Below are 19,200 nucleotides of genomic sequence, written 5' to 3'. Positions count from 1 at the left end.
GGCTGGCGAGATGGCCTGGCCCCTGAGAGAACTCACCACTCTTGCAGAGAATCTAAACTCTGTTCCCACTGAATCCACTTTTTTGGCTCACAACTATCTCTAACTCCAGCTCTGAGGGCTCAGATACCTCTTCTGGCCTCCTTGGGCACTGCACTCACACGCACATGTGCACACGTGCACACACACAGAGTTGGAAAAAAATTAAGTCTTTAAAAAATTAAGCATAAAGGGTTGTTTTGTTTTTTTGAGGCAGCTGATCCACTCCTGGATAATGCCTCAAGAGAACTTTAAAACCCATTGTGCACAGATGTTTGGAGTAGCATCATTCACATCAGTCAGAATAAGGACAATTCAGGAAGCTCTAAGCTAGCCAAGTATGATATAAACACATGGTGGAATATTACTCAGCAATGAAAAGGATGAGGCCCTGATACACTCTACAAGATGGATGAAACATGGAAGTGAGGTGGAGCCAAAGAAGCCAGGGATGAAGGTGCATGTATTATATAGCTCTGTTTACATGAAAAATCCACAATGGACAGATCTGTAGACACAAGGTTTTTCATGGTTGCCAGGGTCTGGACAGAAGGAAGGATGAGTGAGTGGTTGCAAATCAGTTTGGAGTTGGAGCTACACAAGCAGCGAGGTGAGCTGAAAGTCACAGGCTGAACAAGAGAACATGGTAAGTTTTGGGTGCGCCTGCTATCTTGTCGTTTTAAAAACATATCATCCTTCTTCAATGTCTACAAGTGCTCTGACTGGTCACTTGAAATAGCCATGGTGGCCCTTTTGGCCTGCTACACAAAAGGCTTGTCAAACACCAAGGCCCTCTGGAATCTACTCCCAGATGCATCCAGCAGCTCTAGCTCCTAGTGCTGCTTCAGCCTCTTAGTTTGGTCCCAGCTGACTCCAGCATTTCCAGCTCCACCCACATAGGGCTTCTCTGCCCACTCTCAGGGGCTGGTCTCCTTGGAGAACATGAATACTGGCTACCAGGCACTAAGGAAGTCAGAGTGTTGACAGCCAACATCTCTCACGCACTATGTCCTCTCTTCCCAGAACACCTCATTCTCCACACACAGCATCCTGGCAGCTCCTCGAGCTTCCTTCAGTCCTGACCCACAACTCACTTACCTCTGTACCCTCCAATTATCTGCTTCCACTGTTTTTAATCCCAGCCTCCCACAAAGTCAGGACTCTGTCCTCTGTGCAGTGTGGGACACTGAGCAGCAGGACTGTGCACACTCATAAATATGCCGCTTCCCTTTCCATTTGCACATGACTTACTGATGGCTGTGAAGCCTTTGGACTCCAGTTTTCAGACAGAAAAGCCCCGGAATTCATTAGCAACTTTGGATTCCAGTTGTCAGACAGAAAAGCCCCGGAATTCATTAGCCAGATGTCTCAGCTGGTCTTCAGTGTATGTCAGGATCCCAAAGAAGTTGGCTCTAATGCAATGAAGGAATGCCAGCAGAATGAGGGCAAGCAGGGAAAGAAGGAAGTGTCTTTCTTCCTTATCTTTTATATAGGTTGGCACTAGAAGGTGTGGTCTAGATTTAGGGTGGGTCTTCCCACCTCAAATGATCCAGATTTAAGGTGAATCTTCCAATCTCAACTGGTATGAATTTAAGGTACATTTTCCTATCTCAAATGATCCTATTAACTAAAAAATCCCTCACAGGTATGCCCAGTAACTTGGGTTTATTTATAGTTAATTCCAGATATTCTTGACAACCAAGAATAGCCATCACAATGGCTTACAGAAAATTCTTTCCATTTACTTCTTTGTACCATAGGTTAATTTCAAAGAGATGGTCATATTAAACATATAAGATCATTTGCCAGAAATAGCAAATTCGTTAACAAACAAAGATGTCATCAAATTCTCCAAGTGGAAAGCTATCTGTAAGTTCAAGGCCTGTCTGTGAGCAAGCCTGGGAGAGAAGGTTAAACAGCCCAGCACTGGGCAGATTCCTTCACCCTGATGGAGTCAGAAGAGTGAAGAAGATTGGGAAGGGGTGCTTTCCTCTCTGTGTTAGTGACATTTGGTACTTCACCCTCTAGATATCAGTACCATACTATGTCTCTCACACTGTGAGAGAGGCCAGTCCTTAGCAAACTCTAAAAACAGGCAAAAGATCCAACAAGAATTGAAATTTGCTTAGCGTCAACCATGTACCCTGCTCTACTCCAGAGCCCTCATTCAGCACTTCCATCTTCCTGAGAACACTTCCAACTCACAAACATATTATTTGTGCCCTGTAAGTGTGTGTGTGTGTGTGTGTGTGTGTGTGTGTGTGTGCTTGGTGTGCTGGATGTGTGCCAGAGGTATGTGTGCTAGGTGTGTATGTGTGTTTGTGCATGTGTGTGTGTGTGCTTGGTGTGCTGGATGTGTGTGTATATGTGCACTGGGGAGTATGCCAGGGGTATGTGTGCTATGAGTGCTGGGTGTGTATGTGTGTGTGCTGGATGTGTGTGCTTGGAGTGTGTGTGTGTGTATGCTGGGTGTGCATATGCTGGGTGTATGTGTGTGTAACTGAACTAGATGTGTGTGTACATACCTATGTTTGCAAGTTTGTGTGGGGAGATTATAGTGGGGGTACATGCATACATGTATGTATACATGCACAAGGAAGTCAGAATACAGCCTAGGTGTCATTCTGTAACAGAGCCCCAGACCTTAGCACAACTGACTCCATGTTGGAAGTACCATTTAGTCCATAAAACTCAGCACATAGATAGCACCATCTGCCAAGATAACAAAAGACCTAATCCACCAAACTCATAGTTCTGAAAACGTCTCTAAATGTACTAAATGTACTACCCTTGCTTTTTGGCTTCTGTAGCTCTGCTTCTAGCTAACTGTTCTTGTTAACTGAGGCATATCAACTTAGGATATGGTTTTGCACTTAAAAGCTCTCCCTGAGAAAGGCTTGGGGCTACCCTGAGATCCCGAACACCCAGTGTGATGGCCTGCCAGCTAATAAAGACTTTCTATTGGCTTAAAGCCATGTCTGAGTGGTCTTCTCTGGAGGATATCCCATAACATTTCCTCAGGCCATCTTTATTTGAAATGGGCTCTCTCGTGGCTTGGAGCTTCCCAGGTGAGCTAGGCTAGCTGGCCAGTGAGTGCTTCCTGTCTCCACCGCCCCCTCAGCACTGCCAGAATTGTCAGCAGCACACCACACCTTGCTAGCTTCTTATGTGGGCTCTGAGGACGCTGAGCTTGGGTCCTCACACTTTTGAGGCAAATACTTTTCCAAAAAGCTGTCACCCCAGGTCTCATTAAAAAAAAATACTACTAACCCCATTTTTCAGATCAGGCAACCCTGACCAACCTGCCCGACATTCTACAATTTGCCAGGGCAGCAGGACTGACAAGCTGGGTCTGACAACAGGCAGTCGGCCTCCAGGCTGTGTATTCTACCTCCTATGGGATGTCATCTTGGGAAGAGTGTCTGCCTGTGATTTGTTTCCTGAACTAAAGGAAGAGTGGACCCAAAGAGTAAGGCAAGGATCCAGGTACCAGATCCCAGCTGGGTCTGCAGGGCTTGTTGCCACTTGCTTGGGCAGTAGAGGGCAGCAGAGATTGTGGGGCAAGAGCGAGTTCCCCACTCGAGCTTCTGGCCTAACAACTTAAGAACAAGGTCAGGTCAGTCATGCAAAGACTCCTCTGTGGCAGAAAGAGTTGGGAACCATCCTCTTAATTCTAGGAGAAAGCAGAACCGAGACATCAGAAGCCCCAAAAGGAACTGGGGTGCTCAGGAACAGCACCTCAGAACAGCAGGGCCCTCCCTACTCCTAGTTCCCCGATTGGCCACCCAAGATGCTTGGGCCATGCCCACACAGTCCATGGGTTTCATGCCTTCCAAGAGTCCGAAGTCTGGCTGTATCTTGCCCTAAGTCCCCACTTGTTAATTTCTAAACACTTGGGCAAGACTAGCATCTAATTCTCAGAAAATGTACTTTCAAACTAAAATTAGGCAATACATTGCACTGCTATGTCCAAACTGCTGACAATATGAAGCATCTTAAATATAGACATTGTTAATCGACAGACATCAAAATTGTTCTATTGCCTCAACTCGTCTGAAATGATTGCTTGGGACCAGAGCGGGGGAGAGGGGGGTGGGAATGGAATACAGCAGAGAGAACTGTCAGAATAAGAGGGGCAGGAAGGAAAAAGTCTCAAAGGAAAGATCCTTTGCATGGTTAAAAATGAACCACTGAAAAATAAATAAATAACTGACCTGGAACCGCTCGATTTGATATTTAACTCAGGCTTTGTTAAATAAGCAGAAAGTAGACTTTGTAGGTTTGTGATTCTTTCTTGAAGAAATGTGATTTATTTCCCCAGAGAGACTCTTCAAGAATGCCAGCAGGCTTCTCTGGTATCAAATGTTTCCCTGTTATTGTGAGTAAATTATATTTGGATCAAAATCAGATGGATTAAACTTAAAATACCCATGAGATTTTTCAAAACTACAAGGAAATATGTCATGTGGCCCCAAACAGCACTGCCATGTAACAGCCCTCTGGCGATGTCTGCACACTGGGACATCAGCAGGGAATCCAAGCGCACCTGAGTGTCCCGCTTTCCTGAATACAAAGTAACTCTGCAAGTCTAGGCTGTTGCTGTGGTTACTAAGATAAAAGTCTGCAATTTTTGGTGTCTTTAAAAATCTCCAAAATATGGCCCTTCTGACATTCAGGTAGAGAAAGGCAGTGAGGGATGGGGTAGGGGAGGGGGTGGAGGAGTGATCTCTTAAATTTTCAGGGTGAAACCCGATTTTCATTTTTATCTCCAAAGCCTCCCTGGAATTGAAATAATAGCCAGGAAGGAGGGAACTGTAATGAAACACACACCGTCACTCATGCTGGGTCAAGGTCACCAGGAGACTGGCTTGGCAGCCTCTCTAGATGTAATGCATCTCCCTCGGTGAGGCGAGGCAGGGAAGGCAGTGAGAAGCAGACAGCAGTTGCCTTCACAGAACCAGGTAGCAGCATGGTGGTGAGCTGTCCTCCAGCAGTCCTTAGGTGAATCGGCACACCCGAGAGGAGCCAGGCCCTGTGCTGAGCTCTGTCCTAACTCATCTCCAGAAGCACCCACAGGAAGCTGTTGCCACCATCCCCATTCATCCAAGGTCACCAAGCTAATGAGGCAGTGAAGGCCAAGTTCCTGTTTGTCCACTAAACCAACAGCTCCTCACTGGAAAACCCACTTCCAGGGCTAGGGAGAGAGTCTGGTCATGGAATGCTTGCCTCACAAACATGAGGACCTGAGTTCAATCCCCAAAACCCACATTTTTTTTTATAAAGGCCAACCATGATGACATGTTTATAACCATAATCCCCGTACTAGAGAGATGGAGACTAGAGATGGCTGGGTCCCTGGGCTGGATGGCCAGCTAGTCTAGTCTGTTTGGCAATCCCCAGAACAGTAAGAGACCCTGTCTCAAACAAAAAGCAATGGCACAGGAGGTCATCTTCTAGCATCCAAATACATGTGCACATACGTATACACACCTGCACACATGCACCCGTGCACACATACTACAAAGGGAGTCCACTTCTGAGCTCCACCATCTATATGGACCAACCATGACGTGTGGTCATAACAAGCCCTGCAGAGCAGTAACAAGCAGACACTGCTTCCCAGCATCACACGCTGCATCTGCAGCGGAAATGAGTTGCATCAAGGGAGGAAAGTGGTGCCCTGGGGAGAAGCCTACGAACAGCACTCAAGGAGCCAGCAAACGCAATAAATCCAGGGGCTCATCTTGCCGTGTGATCTCCATGGCAGTTACTCGGGTGCTGATAAGCCTGCAAAGGTTCTGTGCAGAACTTGTTAAATCATAAAATCATTTCTTGATTCCCAATCATAAAACAATGTCTATTTTATGTTAACACAACCTTGGGGAGACTGCAGATAACTGTGGATCTTTTAAAAGATGCTTTCTGCAGACTTCCTGGGGACAATTTCCTGCGCCCTCCACTATGTCTCCATATTTGCAGAAAGACATCTCTTCCCCAAATAGTAAACACAAAGAGTAACACAGAGGGCAAGAGCTCAGAGCTCTTATAAATAACAGTTTGGAAAACCAGCCATTGGACACACACAAGCAGTTAGAGTCAAACATCTAAAAACGGATGAATTGCGCTTCCTGGGAAGCTGGGAACAGAGGCCCCTGTTTGTGGTGATTCATTAGTACTGATATCTATTGACCTGTGCACACAAAATAGGACTTATCGAACAAACAATTTCCAAGCACAACATCACAGAGTGGAGGCGCAGTCGCTTTTACTTTTGTTTAACTAATAGGTACTGTGCAATGTGGCAAGGAGGAGGTGCGAGAGCTCAAACAAATGGGGTCTCACCAGATGCAGACTAAAGATGCACGTCTATATGTGCAAGAGGAGAGATAACAACAGAGACCATCTCAAACAACAGGGCTGTAGGGAAAATGGGCAGTGAAGAAAATAAGAGGCGCCTCTGACGGGGCTCACTGAAGGAAGAGACTGGAGTGAAAGGAGAAGCCCAGATGAGGAGAGGGCGGCAGGTGTGGAGAACAGACCAGCAAGCTGCAATGGCGTGTGTGCGCAGATGCCAGATGTAGCATCTCTGCCAATTAGCATCCAATAAGAAGGAACCGCAATGGTCCATATCCCCGTGACTGAAGCATCTTCGCTCATTCCCTGACTTCCCAATCTTCAGGCAAAGCTAAAGGAACTAACATTCCCTTAGGTGGGATGAGAGGAGGGGATGTGCGTGGGTAGACAAGATACAATAAATACTATTTAACAAATTCATACCTAGAGAACTCGGGGCCACTGGACCCTTTCCAGTCACCAGAGTCATATGGCTTTTCAGTCTGCCAACACTCTGAAGGTCAGCAATACAGACAGTGAGCTGGGCACCAGTAACTTGTCTAGGGTGATAGTCAGGTACAGTGTTAGTATGAGTTCTGAACCACCTATCATGCGGTGCAAATACAGAGTGGAAGGGGCTTCGGGCGGCAGCTGCACCTCCATTCATCTCCCTGCTACACTCGAGTACAGCCTGCCAAGGACTGGGGTTCTAAGTCTTAGTGAGGCAATACACTCATAAGGAATAAACCAGATGACACAAGTGAGCAAATACCCGACAGCTAAGACAGGGGAGGAATCAGAAGAACAAGGTTCTAAAACGGTAAAGGTCTTCAAAAGGCCTTTGCTGCAGAAGTCCTAATGATAGAAACCTAGACTCAGGCTTTTAGAGTCCAGTGGTCTCACTCGCAGCTACTCAGTTCTTTGGTTGGACATCAGGCACAGACAATAAAAATAAACAAATAAGCACAGTCGTATTTCAATACGACTTGCTTTATGAAAAGCTGGTAGAAGACGCATTTGGGAAACACTCCCAGGAGGGCAGCAGAAGAGAATGGCTGTAATCAGTACTGCAAAAACCTGGAGTCACTGTGTGCCTAGTGGCACTTTTAGAGATGATCTGACCTCTTGGCTCCTAAGACTGGGGAAGTATATAGTATTAAAAGTTCCATCATTGTAAGAAGGCAAGAAAAAATAATAAAGAACACACAGATAGAAACTGTACTTCCAGATGACATGGTATCTGTATAGGAAATTCCAAGAAGTTTATAAAAATATCTTTTTAATCCTAGAGCCAATAGAGCAAGGCTGAAGGCCCAACATCCCCAAACTCAGCATTCAGAAACTCATGTGTAGTATATATGAACATGAACACATGAAGACCCAAACTAAAGACTCATTAGCATTTACAAACACTTCAAAGAACATGCAAAAGTTAAGTTTGAACTTAACAAACATGTTGAGTTTTTCTATGCACAGGAAATAACAAAAACTAAAAACTAAGCCAAACTGGAATCAGTGTGGGACAAGCTATGGTGCTGGACTGGAAGGTAAGATCCATTCTCTCCAAATGGATCTCCGGGTTTAACAAAATTCCTATCAAAATCCTAGTGCAGATTTTCTTAGGCATGGGCAAGATTATTCTAAATTTTATATAGCACAGCATAGGCCTTATATGAAACCAAATAAAGTACAGTGGTAGGAGCCCTTCTACCCACATCACGGCCCTCTGTGATTACAGGGATGGAGACAGTCGACACTGACAGAGACCCGTAGATCCTCACAACTGTGGCCATGTGCTTAGTGATGGTTGTTTATTTTTTTGAAACAGAATCTAACTATGGAACCCAGGCTGACCTCAATTCACTGTATAGCCCAGGCTGGCCTTGACTGCAATCCTCTTGCCTCCTGCATGCTAGGATTACAGGTGTAAGCCACCATGCCCAGAGGCTACATGATTTTTTTAAACAAATACAAAAACAGTCAACAGCGATGTATTCAACAAATACTGACATAGCGCTTGAACATCCATGGGTCGGATACAACTGTTAAGAAAGGCAGTGTCCTGCACCCAGACAATCTCCTGACTGTGCTCCTAAAGACAGACCTGGAGCCTGAAATTCTTCTACCCTCACAGCTGTACCAGGAGTGTGCCTTACATGACCCAGCTTCTCGTGCCGCAAGCTCAGCAGGTGCCCTTTTGCTTCACTTGAGTATGTCCCATGACAGCTACCCAACCCTGCTATCTATCACCCACCAGGAAGGTTTAGAAACAAACTGTGGGCAGCGAGGCAGAGGCAGGCGGATCTCTGTGAGTTCGAGACCAGCCTGGTCTACAAGAGCTAGTTCCAGGACAGGCTCCAAAACCACAGAGAAACCCTGTCTCGAAAAAACCAAAAAATAAAAAAAATAATAAAAAAAAATTCTTTTATATGTGTTCTTGGAGACACTCTGTTCCTCAGTGTTTTTCTTCATCTTCATAAATGTAGCATCAACAGGATGTCTCCAGCTTCACTCCAGTCAGCCTTTGCTATTGCATAGTGTGAATTAAATAAACTCCTTCAGGAAAGGTAGAAGATCAGAAACAAACCCACCGTGAAACTCCAGAGACCCAAACAAAGCTAACAGAAATATAAGGAACCAAGCCAGGCATGGTGGTTCATGCCTATAATCCCAACACTGGAGAGGCTGAGGCAGGAGGATCACTGTGAGTTCAAGACAAGCCTGAGTCACACAGTGAGTCTGAGGTCAGCCTAGGCAACAGAGCAAGACTCTGTCCCCTCCCCCCAAATAAATAAATATAGAAAGGGGAAAGAAACAGAGAAGGTGATGAGGTCATATACAAGGCCCAAGTCTTCCTCATGCTGGCAACAACTTTGTCACCTTTAAAGGCAGGCCCAGCTTACAGAGGAGATTCCACCTGACCCCATATTTGGAATGAGCCAACACTGTCATAGATCTCACCAAGGGAGAAGAGAGTTAGCACAGAACATCGGGTACATCAGTAGCTGGAATCCAAAAGTCTGGCTATGCCAGCAGGATGCTGCCAGCAGGCTAAGGGTTCAGACCACGCAGGGACAAATATATCTCAGACTGAATGCCAAACAAAAGGGGAGAGTCTACCTTCTCCACAAAGAAAACACTGGAAGAAGGGCCAGTGAGAGAGATGGGGAAGCTAGACACACAGCCCCTCCCGTGAAAAAGAGAGCGGGTTCTGGAACTAAGTGTGGAGACACAGCAGCACCCACACATCCTGTTACAGCAAGCCCTGCACATCCTGAGGATGTTGGGAAATGGAAAAGCAGAGCATTCAAATGATGCTGTGTGATCTTCGGGGGCCACACAAGGGTGAGAAGGTCTGGTACCATGAAGAAGCCAGGCATCAGGGGGAGAAGAGAAAGCAGAGGACAGGGAAGCATGACGCAGCCACACTCCCAGCCTCCTACCACCATTTAGACTGCAACATGGCAAGGAGATGGAAATATGACTGCACTGCAAAATGACTGAGCCGCAGTATGACGACAACCCTGTGCTCACAGCGAATCCCACCGTGCTCAACCTCTAAAGCAGCCTGGAACAGCCTGTCCCATGAAGCCAATCCTGAGCTAATTCCCTGGGCTAGGGAGGGGGATGTGGCAGGCCAATAAACTGTCAAGTGTCACAGGGCAAATGGCACGGTCCACTCCTACCTGGCAGATTTCCACCTAGCTGCAGAGAGTCTATCTAGCCAGTAATGCTTTCAGATGAGATGTACGATCCAGTACCATGGAGTCCAGCAACTCGAGACCCTACCAGTCCTGACGTCTTCAGCTTTCTACATGACTCATTCTCACGGGCGTGAGTGTGCAAGTGCGTAGCACGGATGCACAGGTGCAATTGCAGATGTGTGCGTGTGTATGTGGGATTCAGAAAACAACATTAGGTGTCTTCCTCTAATCAGTCCCATCTCATTTGGGGAAACAAAGTTTGTCGCTAAATGTGCTGTTCACTGGCTAGACTAGATGGCCAGCTAGCCCTCAGGATCCTCCTGTCTGTACTTCCCAAGTTCTGGGATTGTGTGTGCAATGGCACATCCAGCTTCTTACGTGGGTGCTGGGGATCTGAAGTCATGCCTTAATGCTTGGGTCACAAGCACCTGACCCACTGAGCCACATCCCCAGCCTTCACCGTCGCATTTCCTAACTACCTGCTAGTCACCTTGAAGTAGCTCATATATGCCGTTATTTTGTCTGACACTCACTCTTCCTGGTGGCCCTGCCCACACAGCATGCTATTCAACAAATAACCGTTGTCCTGCAGTGTCCCAGGACCAAGGGGTAAGACCCCCCTGCCCTTGAGCAGTTCGCTGTCTGGTGCTGTGCTCACACGCAGGGCTACAGTGAGTCTCTGCCCCAGAAGGAACTTGGGAGGGAAACCGCTAGAGGAGCATCTTCAGGAAGATTTACAGTGCCCCTCCCCACCCGCACCGTACACTGACAGCCCAAGGTCACCTCCTGCACAATTCAGCATTTCAGCCATCATCAGAGCAACCACAGTTTTAGTTAGCTCAGGGTGGCAGGACCAAACAGGGACTCTTCATGGGAAAGGGACCCATTACCAACTGGAAGCCCCTGGGACCCATAGAGATGCAAGAACAGAAAGTACCTCAGCAAAGAGGTCTCTTCACTCTGCAGTTACTGAAGCTTGGAATCCATTCAATCCCCGAAACCTGTGCCTAGCCTACTTCACCAATCCAGGTTCCCAGGGGTCGCTAGAGGGGTCCTCGCTCTCCCTTCTCCAATCATTTCCCCTTGTCCCGCCCCAAATAGAGATCCAGGTGCAGGCCCACTTGGTAGTGCTGAGCTCATCCCCAACACACATAGCCCCACTGTAGGTGGGGTTCAGAGATGGGGGACCTACCCTTCATCCTAGCAAAAGTAAAGCTTATCATGGCGAGGTGTAAAGAAATTGGCTCAGATTCATTACCAGTTTGGGGGCAAAAATTTAGAGCGCATGCCACAGACAAAGGGTTGACTGCATTGGCAACCCTGCATCCCAGTGCTCACACAATGGACAAACGGAAAGGCCACATTTTCTGTATTTGTTTTCAGACATTAATTGTTCTCTGCCCAGCAGCCATAAGCCATAACTGAATGTTTGGCGTGGGCATCCTCCTTTGTAATGCACTATAGATCTGAGCAGCGAGCACAGGACTCCCTCCAGGAGAGACACGCGGCTTCTCTCCTCGGGAGCTCATTACCGCATAGAGAGAAAAGGCACAGATTTGGTAACTGGGCAGCAGAACATCTAAGAAGCAATGGGAAAGCCGCCGGAGCCGAGCCGATGGGAAGGAGTCTGAAGTAGCTCGGGGGAGTCGCCCAGTGGAGTTGAAAGCCGCCACTTAGGCCCTAGGGAGGAGGGACTGGTTTACAGGACAAACAGAATTCAAGCTAGGCAAATTTTGAAGAAAGAGTAAAATAAGGAATAGAGGGAAAACTACAACACTTTACCTATGCAAGCATTTAATGAAGAAATAAATCAAAAGATCAGAGTAGTAAATCCGCAAGGATATGATCACGTGGGCGACCGCAGAGGCGGAACACAGAATCCTGTCAGGCAGAAGATGGGCTCCGTGGGGGCCTGGTGGGAAAAGAGGCTGGGGAGGGAGGTAAAGATCGGAAGGTGGGAGGTGGGAAATGCCTTTCCCCAGCGGGGGCGGCAGGGAAACAGAAGGTTCTGGAAGAAAGCATAAAACAATCTAAGAGCTCTGGGCAGGATGCGAGAAGAAAAATAACAGTTCTGCGTCCTACAATTTAGAAATTAATCACACACTAGGGAATTTTTTTTCTAAAAGGAGAACAGCTTCCTATCGTTTTCTTTTTTAAAAAAAATCTATGTACACCCGTCACATAAAAGAAACACATAATGCCTTCTACACCACAGTGGAAGGAATCCGTCCCCAAAGGTCCTTCCTTTGTATAAATCATGCCACCACAATCGACGCTTCAATAAAAATGAATATTTATGAAATGTAAAATGACTTGGATTAACTTATTCCAATTTCACCCTCTAAATTTAGATTTTTTTTAAATCATGCCAAAATGTAGATTTTGATTACAAAAGCAAGTTGAGGGGGAAATATATATACATACTTGACAAGAAAAAGGGAGCAATTCTTTTTTAAGTTTAAGTATGACAAAGGATGACAGAAAGGTGGCTGATTGGGCTAAAAACAGCCAAGACTATCTTCAAAGTAGCTGTTTAATTCAACAACAAAGCCACATTAGACAAAGCAAGTTGTTTAAAACAACACAAAGTGTAAAGCCTAAATATCTCAACCACCTTCATCTCACGGCACGGTCCAAACCCAGCCTTTCCTCTTTTGGCTAGCCTTTCCAGGCTTCCTCGGGCATATGGATTGTTAGCGTGCTCCCTGTCCACACAGAAGTCAGCACGCTGATCTGGTCTGGCCTTTGCAGCTACTGTGTCTTGACAATCTCTCTGTTCCTAGAGAAGCCCCATCTTTTATGCCTGCGTGCTGTATCCTTGAGGCTGAACCATCGCTCGTTGATGGGCACCTGCAATGCTTCCAATCTCTGTCTACGCAGATGAAGCTCCAGTGAACAGCCTGGTGCAGGCCTCATTTGGCGTGTGTGTGAGCAAATCTGGAAGGCAAATTCCCAGAAATTGAATTCCTGAGATCGAAGGTAAATGTGCATTTAAATTTTTGGTAGATGCAGCCAAGTTGCCTTCCATAAGAGTGGAGCCGGCTGACAGCCTCTAACAACACATAAGAGTGCATGCCTCTCTCTCTCTCTCTCTCTCTCTCTCTCTCTCTCTCTCTCTCTCTCTCCCCACCCCCAGCAGAATGGATCATTGTTTCTGGAGTTTTGCCAATCTGAAAATGAAAACCGGTATTTGCATTTTCCTCACTGAGTGAACTTGAGCGTCTTTTTCTGTGTTTAAAAACCAACTGTACTTCCTTGGGGGTAAATTGTTCAAAACCTCTGCCTGATTTGTAATCACTGCTGACATTTTTCTTACAAGCTTCTAGAAGCTTCTGCTCTATTGGGGAAACTAGTCCTTGCCTTTTAGTACATGTTGCTGTACCCTAAACTGTCTTCTGACTTTGCTTCTGTGATTTTTGTCACATAAGATTTTTTTTATTATTTACGCATTCTTATTATTTATTATTTACGTACTTAATGTGTGTGGGTGTTTTGTTTGCATGTGAGTCTGTGTACCGTGTGGAAGCAGTACCCCCAAAGGCCAGAAGAGGGTGTGGGATCCCTTGGAACTGGAGTTACAGATGGTTGTGAGTCACTCTGTAGATGCTGGGAACTGAGCCCAGGTCTCTGGAAGAGCAGCAAGCACTCTTGACCCCTGAGCCATCTCTCTGGCCCCACACAGACTTTTAATGTGATCTAACTATCAGTTTCCTGATTTTCTAGCTGTGGATACAAAGGCCTTCCTCACACAATTATAAATAAATTCTCCTTTTCTCATACTTATTATTTCATTGTTTTGCTCTTAGCTAAAGAAAGCAAGGTTGGTGTTAGATATCAGTAACCCCAGCACTCAGCAGACTGCAGCAGGAAGATTGCTGAGAGTTCACAGCCAACTTGGGTTACATAGTAAATTCAAGACCAACCTGAGATGGACATTAAAACTGTATCAAAACATGCATGCATACATACATGGGAAAAGAGTGGTTATATCAGAAACTCTAGAATACAGTGCATATACTAGCCCCACTGTATGACCTTGGATAAGTTATCTGACCTCCTGAGCCTGTTTCCACATCCATAATGAGGATAATGATGGTTAATGTTATCACCACATTATTGACAAAATTAAATGTATTAATTTAGTTTCCCAAGGTGCCTGGTATGTGATACACCAGCTATTACCATCACATCTGCTTGGGATTTAACTGTTTTTAAAGGTGTGGTGACCAGAAATAGCACCAGTACACCCCACTAGTCTCTCTACCTGTCCCTACACCAGTTTCTTCACCGACCTGAGATGTCAGTTTCACCATACCATCATCTTCCCATACACATCTAAGAACTTCTGATTTTTCCTCCTCTGTGTGCATGTCTCTAATCAATTGCCATCAGTCTGGCGCACTGCCACATAAACAACAACCGGCTACCCAGGCCAGTCTGCTCATGTTCCCATCCATTCAAGGTGGCCCAGAGAAATGAAACATTAAAAAGGCTTGAAGGTTCGAGTCTTACCTTCTTGCAAACTGTAAATCTACTACTAGGCTGCAGCCGATAAAAGGGTACGACAGTCTTGCCACATACAAAGGAAGAAGGACTGAAGTTAAGATGGCAGGGTTAGCTCCAAAAGCACTGGATGGAGGTTCATACCTGGGACAAGATAACGCAACCCTATACAGGTAGACCTTGTCATCTAAAGCGGGGCACACTGGCGACAGAGCTTCTGAGACAATTGGCTACAGTTAACAACTGGCTTAGATAGATGATATAGAGACATGAGAAGGGCTCAAGACGCAATGTAGAAGAATGTAACTTTCGAACTAGGGATATGAAGTCCATAGCTTTCAAAGACATGGACACCAAAACTCACTATATGGAGTACTACACACCGTTGCTGGAACCGAAGGCAAACCGAAGCAAATTCTCTAGCCTCCCTTGCTTTCAGTGACTTCCTTTGGACCCCTCCCCACCAGAGACCCTCTAGCCTACCATGTGGGTGGGAGGTATGACCCAAGATGGCTGCCCATGCTCCCCTTTCCACTTGGCTTTAGAAATCACTAATTTTGGAGACTGTACATCTGGGTAACATATTAGAAGTCTGTTTCTATCTTTGCTGCAGATAACCCCAGCGCTGTGCAGGCTGTGGCGGACGCTGTGTGGATGGCTTCAGAGGCGACTCAGCCTCACATCCTCCATGTTGCATCCAAACCATCTTTCTACTTTGTGTGGGCACTTAAGAACTGTTTCTCTGAACTGAGGAGCACAAAGTTAACGGCTTAGCAAAATCTCCTAGCCTCTCCCCTCCCCCGTCAAGTCTGAAGAGATCAAGGTAAGACATTTTCACTGTCTACTGGAGCATCCAGTGGCCTTGTGATTACCGGCCACCAGCTTTCTGACAACCCACTCCAGACTGCTAGAGCGATGCCTAGAGGCCTACAGTGATCTGTTACTTCCTAACCTAAAGCCCTCTCCCAGGCCCTCTCTGCCTGAAGATAAAAGGGCCCTGAAAAACCTGTGCTGGTTTAAGCCGGTTTACTGTTAGGGTCCTTGGAGAAATCCCTTAAAAGACTGCCATCCCTGTATGCAATCAGCAAGGACGTTTATTATTCCATCATGCTGGGGCCTGTCAGCCATACAAAGGCAAAATGGCGGAGACCCTGAGATGAGGTGAGCTCAAGCACAGTCAAGGGGAGGTCCTAGGGCAGTTAGGTCCCTTTAAATATGATTAGCTCAAGCAAGTGGCAATCATATTAGTGTGTTCTAATGGGCTAGAGCTAGTCAGGGGCTGATTAGGCCTCTAGTTTTCCATTTGGGGTCAGGCCTGGACAAGTCTCAGACTTTGTCCTTATTTGGTTTTCTTCTTGAGCTGTTTATGGCTTGGGTCACCAGATCCCCTCCTTGCTGGTGAGGGTGCTGGAGACTGATTGTCCTTTGTTTGTGGCTCTTCCTCAGAAACTGCCTATTCAGTCTCAGGAAATTGAAATTGAGGCCTGGTCTCTGAGAGAAGATCGAGCAGACTGTTATGGCATCTGCTTGGTTCTCTCATTCCCCTGCCTCCTTGAGTAGTATATCATCTCAAATCCTTGAAATAGGTTTGCTTTACAGGCTTATATTGTTGTCTTTTCAATTCTCTATCATGTAGCCTCTTTCTAAGCAGGGCTATGGAGTACCTGATAATCCCAGAGTGGCTAACATAGAGGCACAGGCCTCTTTTATTCTGGAGTGCTATTTTTTTTTTAATTTCAAAAAAAGTTCTTTATTGGCATAAAAATGAAAGTGTAAATAAATTGGCACCAAATATCCCAAACATGGGGGTCAAAAACCTATTTTTTAGCCCTCTTTGCTGTTTTTCCCCCTTCTGCCCACTTTCCTGGGTGTTGGGGGAGCTCACTGACAACAGTCACAAATCCAGCGCTACCTGATGGAATAGCACCAAGGCCCACACAAAAAGTATGATAACCTCTATTTCAACTAGAGAGGAGAGCAATGTTTTTTAAATGTGTAGCAGATTATTTTTGGTAGGGCAGCAACTGTGCATCTATTGCCGTTCTCAAGGCCCTTCAGCTCTGATTCTGTGATGACAAGGTGGAAGTTCCAATTCCTATGGTTCCAGCTAAGTTGACATCTAGGAGGGTGAATAGGTATCCACAGTTAGCTGTGTTGACTTCATTTTTCCCCATCCTGACTTTTCTAATGGGTAAAAGATTGTATTACCAGGGTAGTAGACTCTTCTGGGGACTAACTGGACCAGGATATAAGAGTCTTTGGTTTGGTCTAAAACCTGAACATTAACATAGGGTGTCAAGCCAGAGGCACATGCCCATCAGATGTCATCCAGTGGGATCCGGAAGCTGGCTCCCACTGGATTCTGAGTGAGATTACAGAGGTGGGCATAGCCATGTGGGGGTTGTTCCAAATAGAGACTATTTCCCATTATTTTCCCATTATTAACAGCAGAGTGAACCTCCCCTTATCCAGTTGCTGTCATCTGCAAGTATGTTTGGTCCAGGGGCTGATATTGGGATTTTAGCATCATCACCTTAATGGTTCCCAGACAGGAATTACTATTTAGTTAAGGCTTCAGTGATGTAAAAGCCAACAGCAATTAGCAGAAGGGCTAAAAGCCCTGTGGTGGCTGAGAATTCCTTATCTAGAAGGAACTTGGAAATGAGAATGGGGACCAGTTAGTATTCTATCTTAGGTTCCCTAAGATAAGAAATTCCCTTTTGATCTAACATTTGGGGGAGGGGGGGCGGGACCAAGGAGCAATGTGCTGCTCGGTCTTCTCCTGTACCAGGCCACCTTCTGGTTTTACTAACTTACCAAATAAATCTACTTGTCTCCACACACACTCTCTCAAATACTAGGGTGCCTTTCCAAGTGGGAAGTAAATGAACTTGGATTCTTCACCAGGGCCAGTAAGAACCTGCCAAGAATGAATACCCCCATGAGTGGAGGCTAGAAGTACAATAGGGCTAACGAGGCTTATCAGGTAAAGGCGCTTACCAGGCAGCCCCACAATCTGAATTCAATTCAGGCTCCTAAGTGGCACAAGGAGAAAACCCGAGTCCCACACGTAATCGGCTGATCTTCCAAAGTGCACCTGGGGCTTAAGTGTGTGAGCACAAACACCTCCAGGAGGCCTCATTCATAGGACAAGCAGATCCTGCAAACCGAGGAGAAAGCCCAGCAAGGCCTCGAAATAACTAGAAACTGGGAAGGATTCTGACAACCAGCTCGGGCCTAAAATTCCACTTCAAAACACAGGTCGCAACGTTAGGGCTCCCTCCAGCACTTCCCGGGAACCGGCAATAACCTGACTCTCCTGGCGGCCTAGGTGAGAAAGGAGTCTAAGGAAGCTTTCAGGCTGCACCCTTCCTAGCTCCAATCAGGGAGCTGCAAGCCTGCAGCCGAGCTGAATCAGATGCCGACGCTAGATTCTTTAAGAGCGCCCTGTTTTGCCTGTTTTGTCTTAAGAGACTCAAACAAAGAGAAGCACTGAGACAGGAGACTGCCCTGCTGAGCACCCACCCGTCCCGGAGCGGGAGAAGTGGGGGGGGGAGAGGGGGTGCGGTAAAGACAGCCGGAGGGGGTTGTGGGAGGAGAAAGAGCTGTCCTCCGCGCACGCGCAGACCCCGACCTGGGACCCGCCCGAGGACCCGCGGGGGTTTTCTCGGAGGGTGCAGTGCGCAGACTCGGCGCGCATGCTCAGCGCTCGACCCGTCTTACCTGACACGGGGATCGGCTCGGGGCGGCCGGGCAAGGCTTCTTGCGCGCTGATAACCCTCGAAGCTGAGTCGCCCATTCTCGGTACCGGCATGGGGCCAGAGAGTAGCTTGAGAGCCCTTCTGGCGGCGGAGAGCATGGGCGGCGTATCCGTCCCGCCGGCCGACCTCCAGACCTGGCTGTCTCTGAGGGACAAAGTTTTCTGAGTACGAGAAGCGGCTAGGGCCAAAAATGATGCTGGCTGGACGCCACCGCGAGGTATTAGTTAAAGTTCCTGCCGTTTCACCACGTCCGCGGCCCGTGTTCCGGGTGCCCAGGAAGAGCTTAGCCAAGCAGGGTTTCCAGTGTGTTTCTCGTGCTCAGTCAACCACAAAGCAGAAAAGGGAAATCAGTGTGTGCATAAAATGGCAGAGAGCTAGAAGGCAGATTGTAAGAGGATGGATGGATAAACAGCTAGAAAATTTGTCCGTTTCTATTGGATCCATCTTGATAAGTCGAATTGATCCAAAGCACGATTCTCAACACCACAAAGGATTACGTACTCAATGTGAAATATGTGTACGTAGATAGATATTTAATATTATATACATATATGAGTGTATGTGTGTATAAATACATTCTTCAGCCCATAAAATAAAGGATGCAGGCACAAATACTTTGTTAATGCGTGGGTTTAATGACGCAGTTGGATCGGTCTTCTGAAATCAGAATATTCCTAGAACAAATCTCGCCTTAATCTCAAGTACAAATCTCGCCTAGGTAACTAGGGCCAGATGAGTGACTTGAGAGGTCCTTCTATGAGATTTTGGTTTACACACTCGGCCAAAATGGGAGGACAGGCTCGTGTGAAGGAAGGAACAGGATTAGCACCCACAGGGATTTGAAGCTTTGAACCTAAGCTCTT

At 46.6% G+C, this 19,200-nt stretch overlaps 1 protein-coding gene across 1 annotated transcript in view; it reads right to left on the bottom strand.

The window, feature by feature from the left end:
* The window catches only part of Msra (methionine sulfoxide reductase A), a 315,509-nt gene extending 296,799 nt beyond the window's left edge, over positions 1 to 18,710 (bottom strand). Inside the window, exon 1 of the mRNA XM_005355518.3 lies at positions 18,300 to 18,710. Coding sequence (XP_005355575.1) covers positions 18,300 to 18,435 — 136 coding nt within the window. The 5' untranslated portion in view covers positions 18,436 to 18,710. The remainder of the gene's footprint in view (positions 1 to 18,299) is intronic.
* Positions 18,711 to 19,200: the final 490 nt, after the last annotated feature.

The sequence above is a fragment of the Microtus ochrogaster genome, chromosome 17 (assembly GCF_000317375.1).
Source record: "Microtus ochrogaster isolate Prairie Vole_2 chromosome 17, MicOch1.0, whole genome shotgun sequence".
Taxonomy (NCBI): domain Eukaryota; kingdom Metazoa; phylum Chordata; class Mammalia; order Rodentia; family Cricetidae; genus Microtus; species Microtus ochrogaster.
This window is presented reverse-complemented; position numbering and strand designations above follow the sequence as displayed.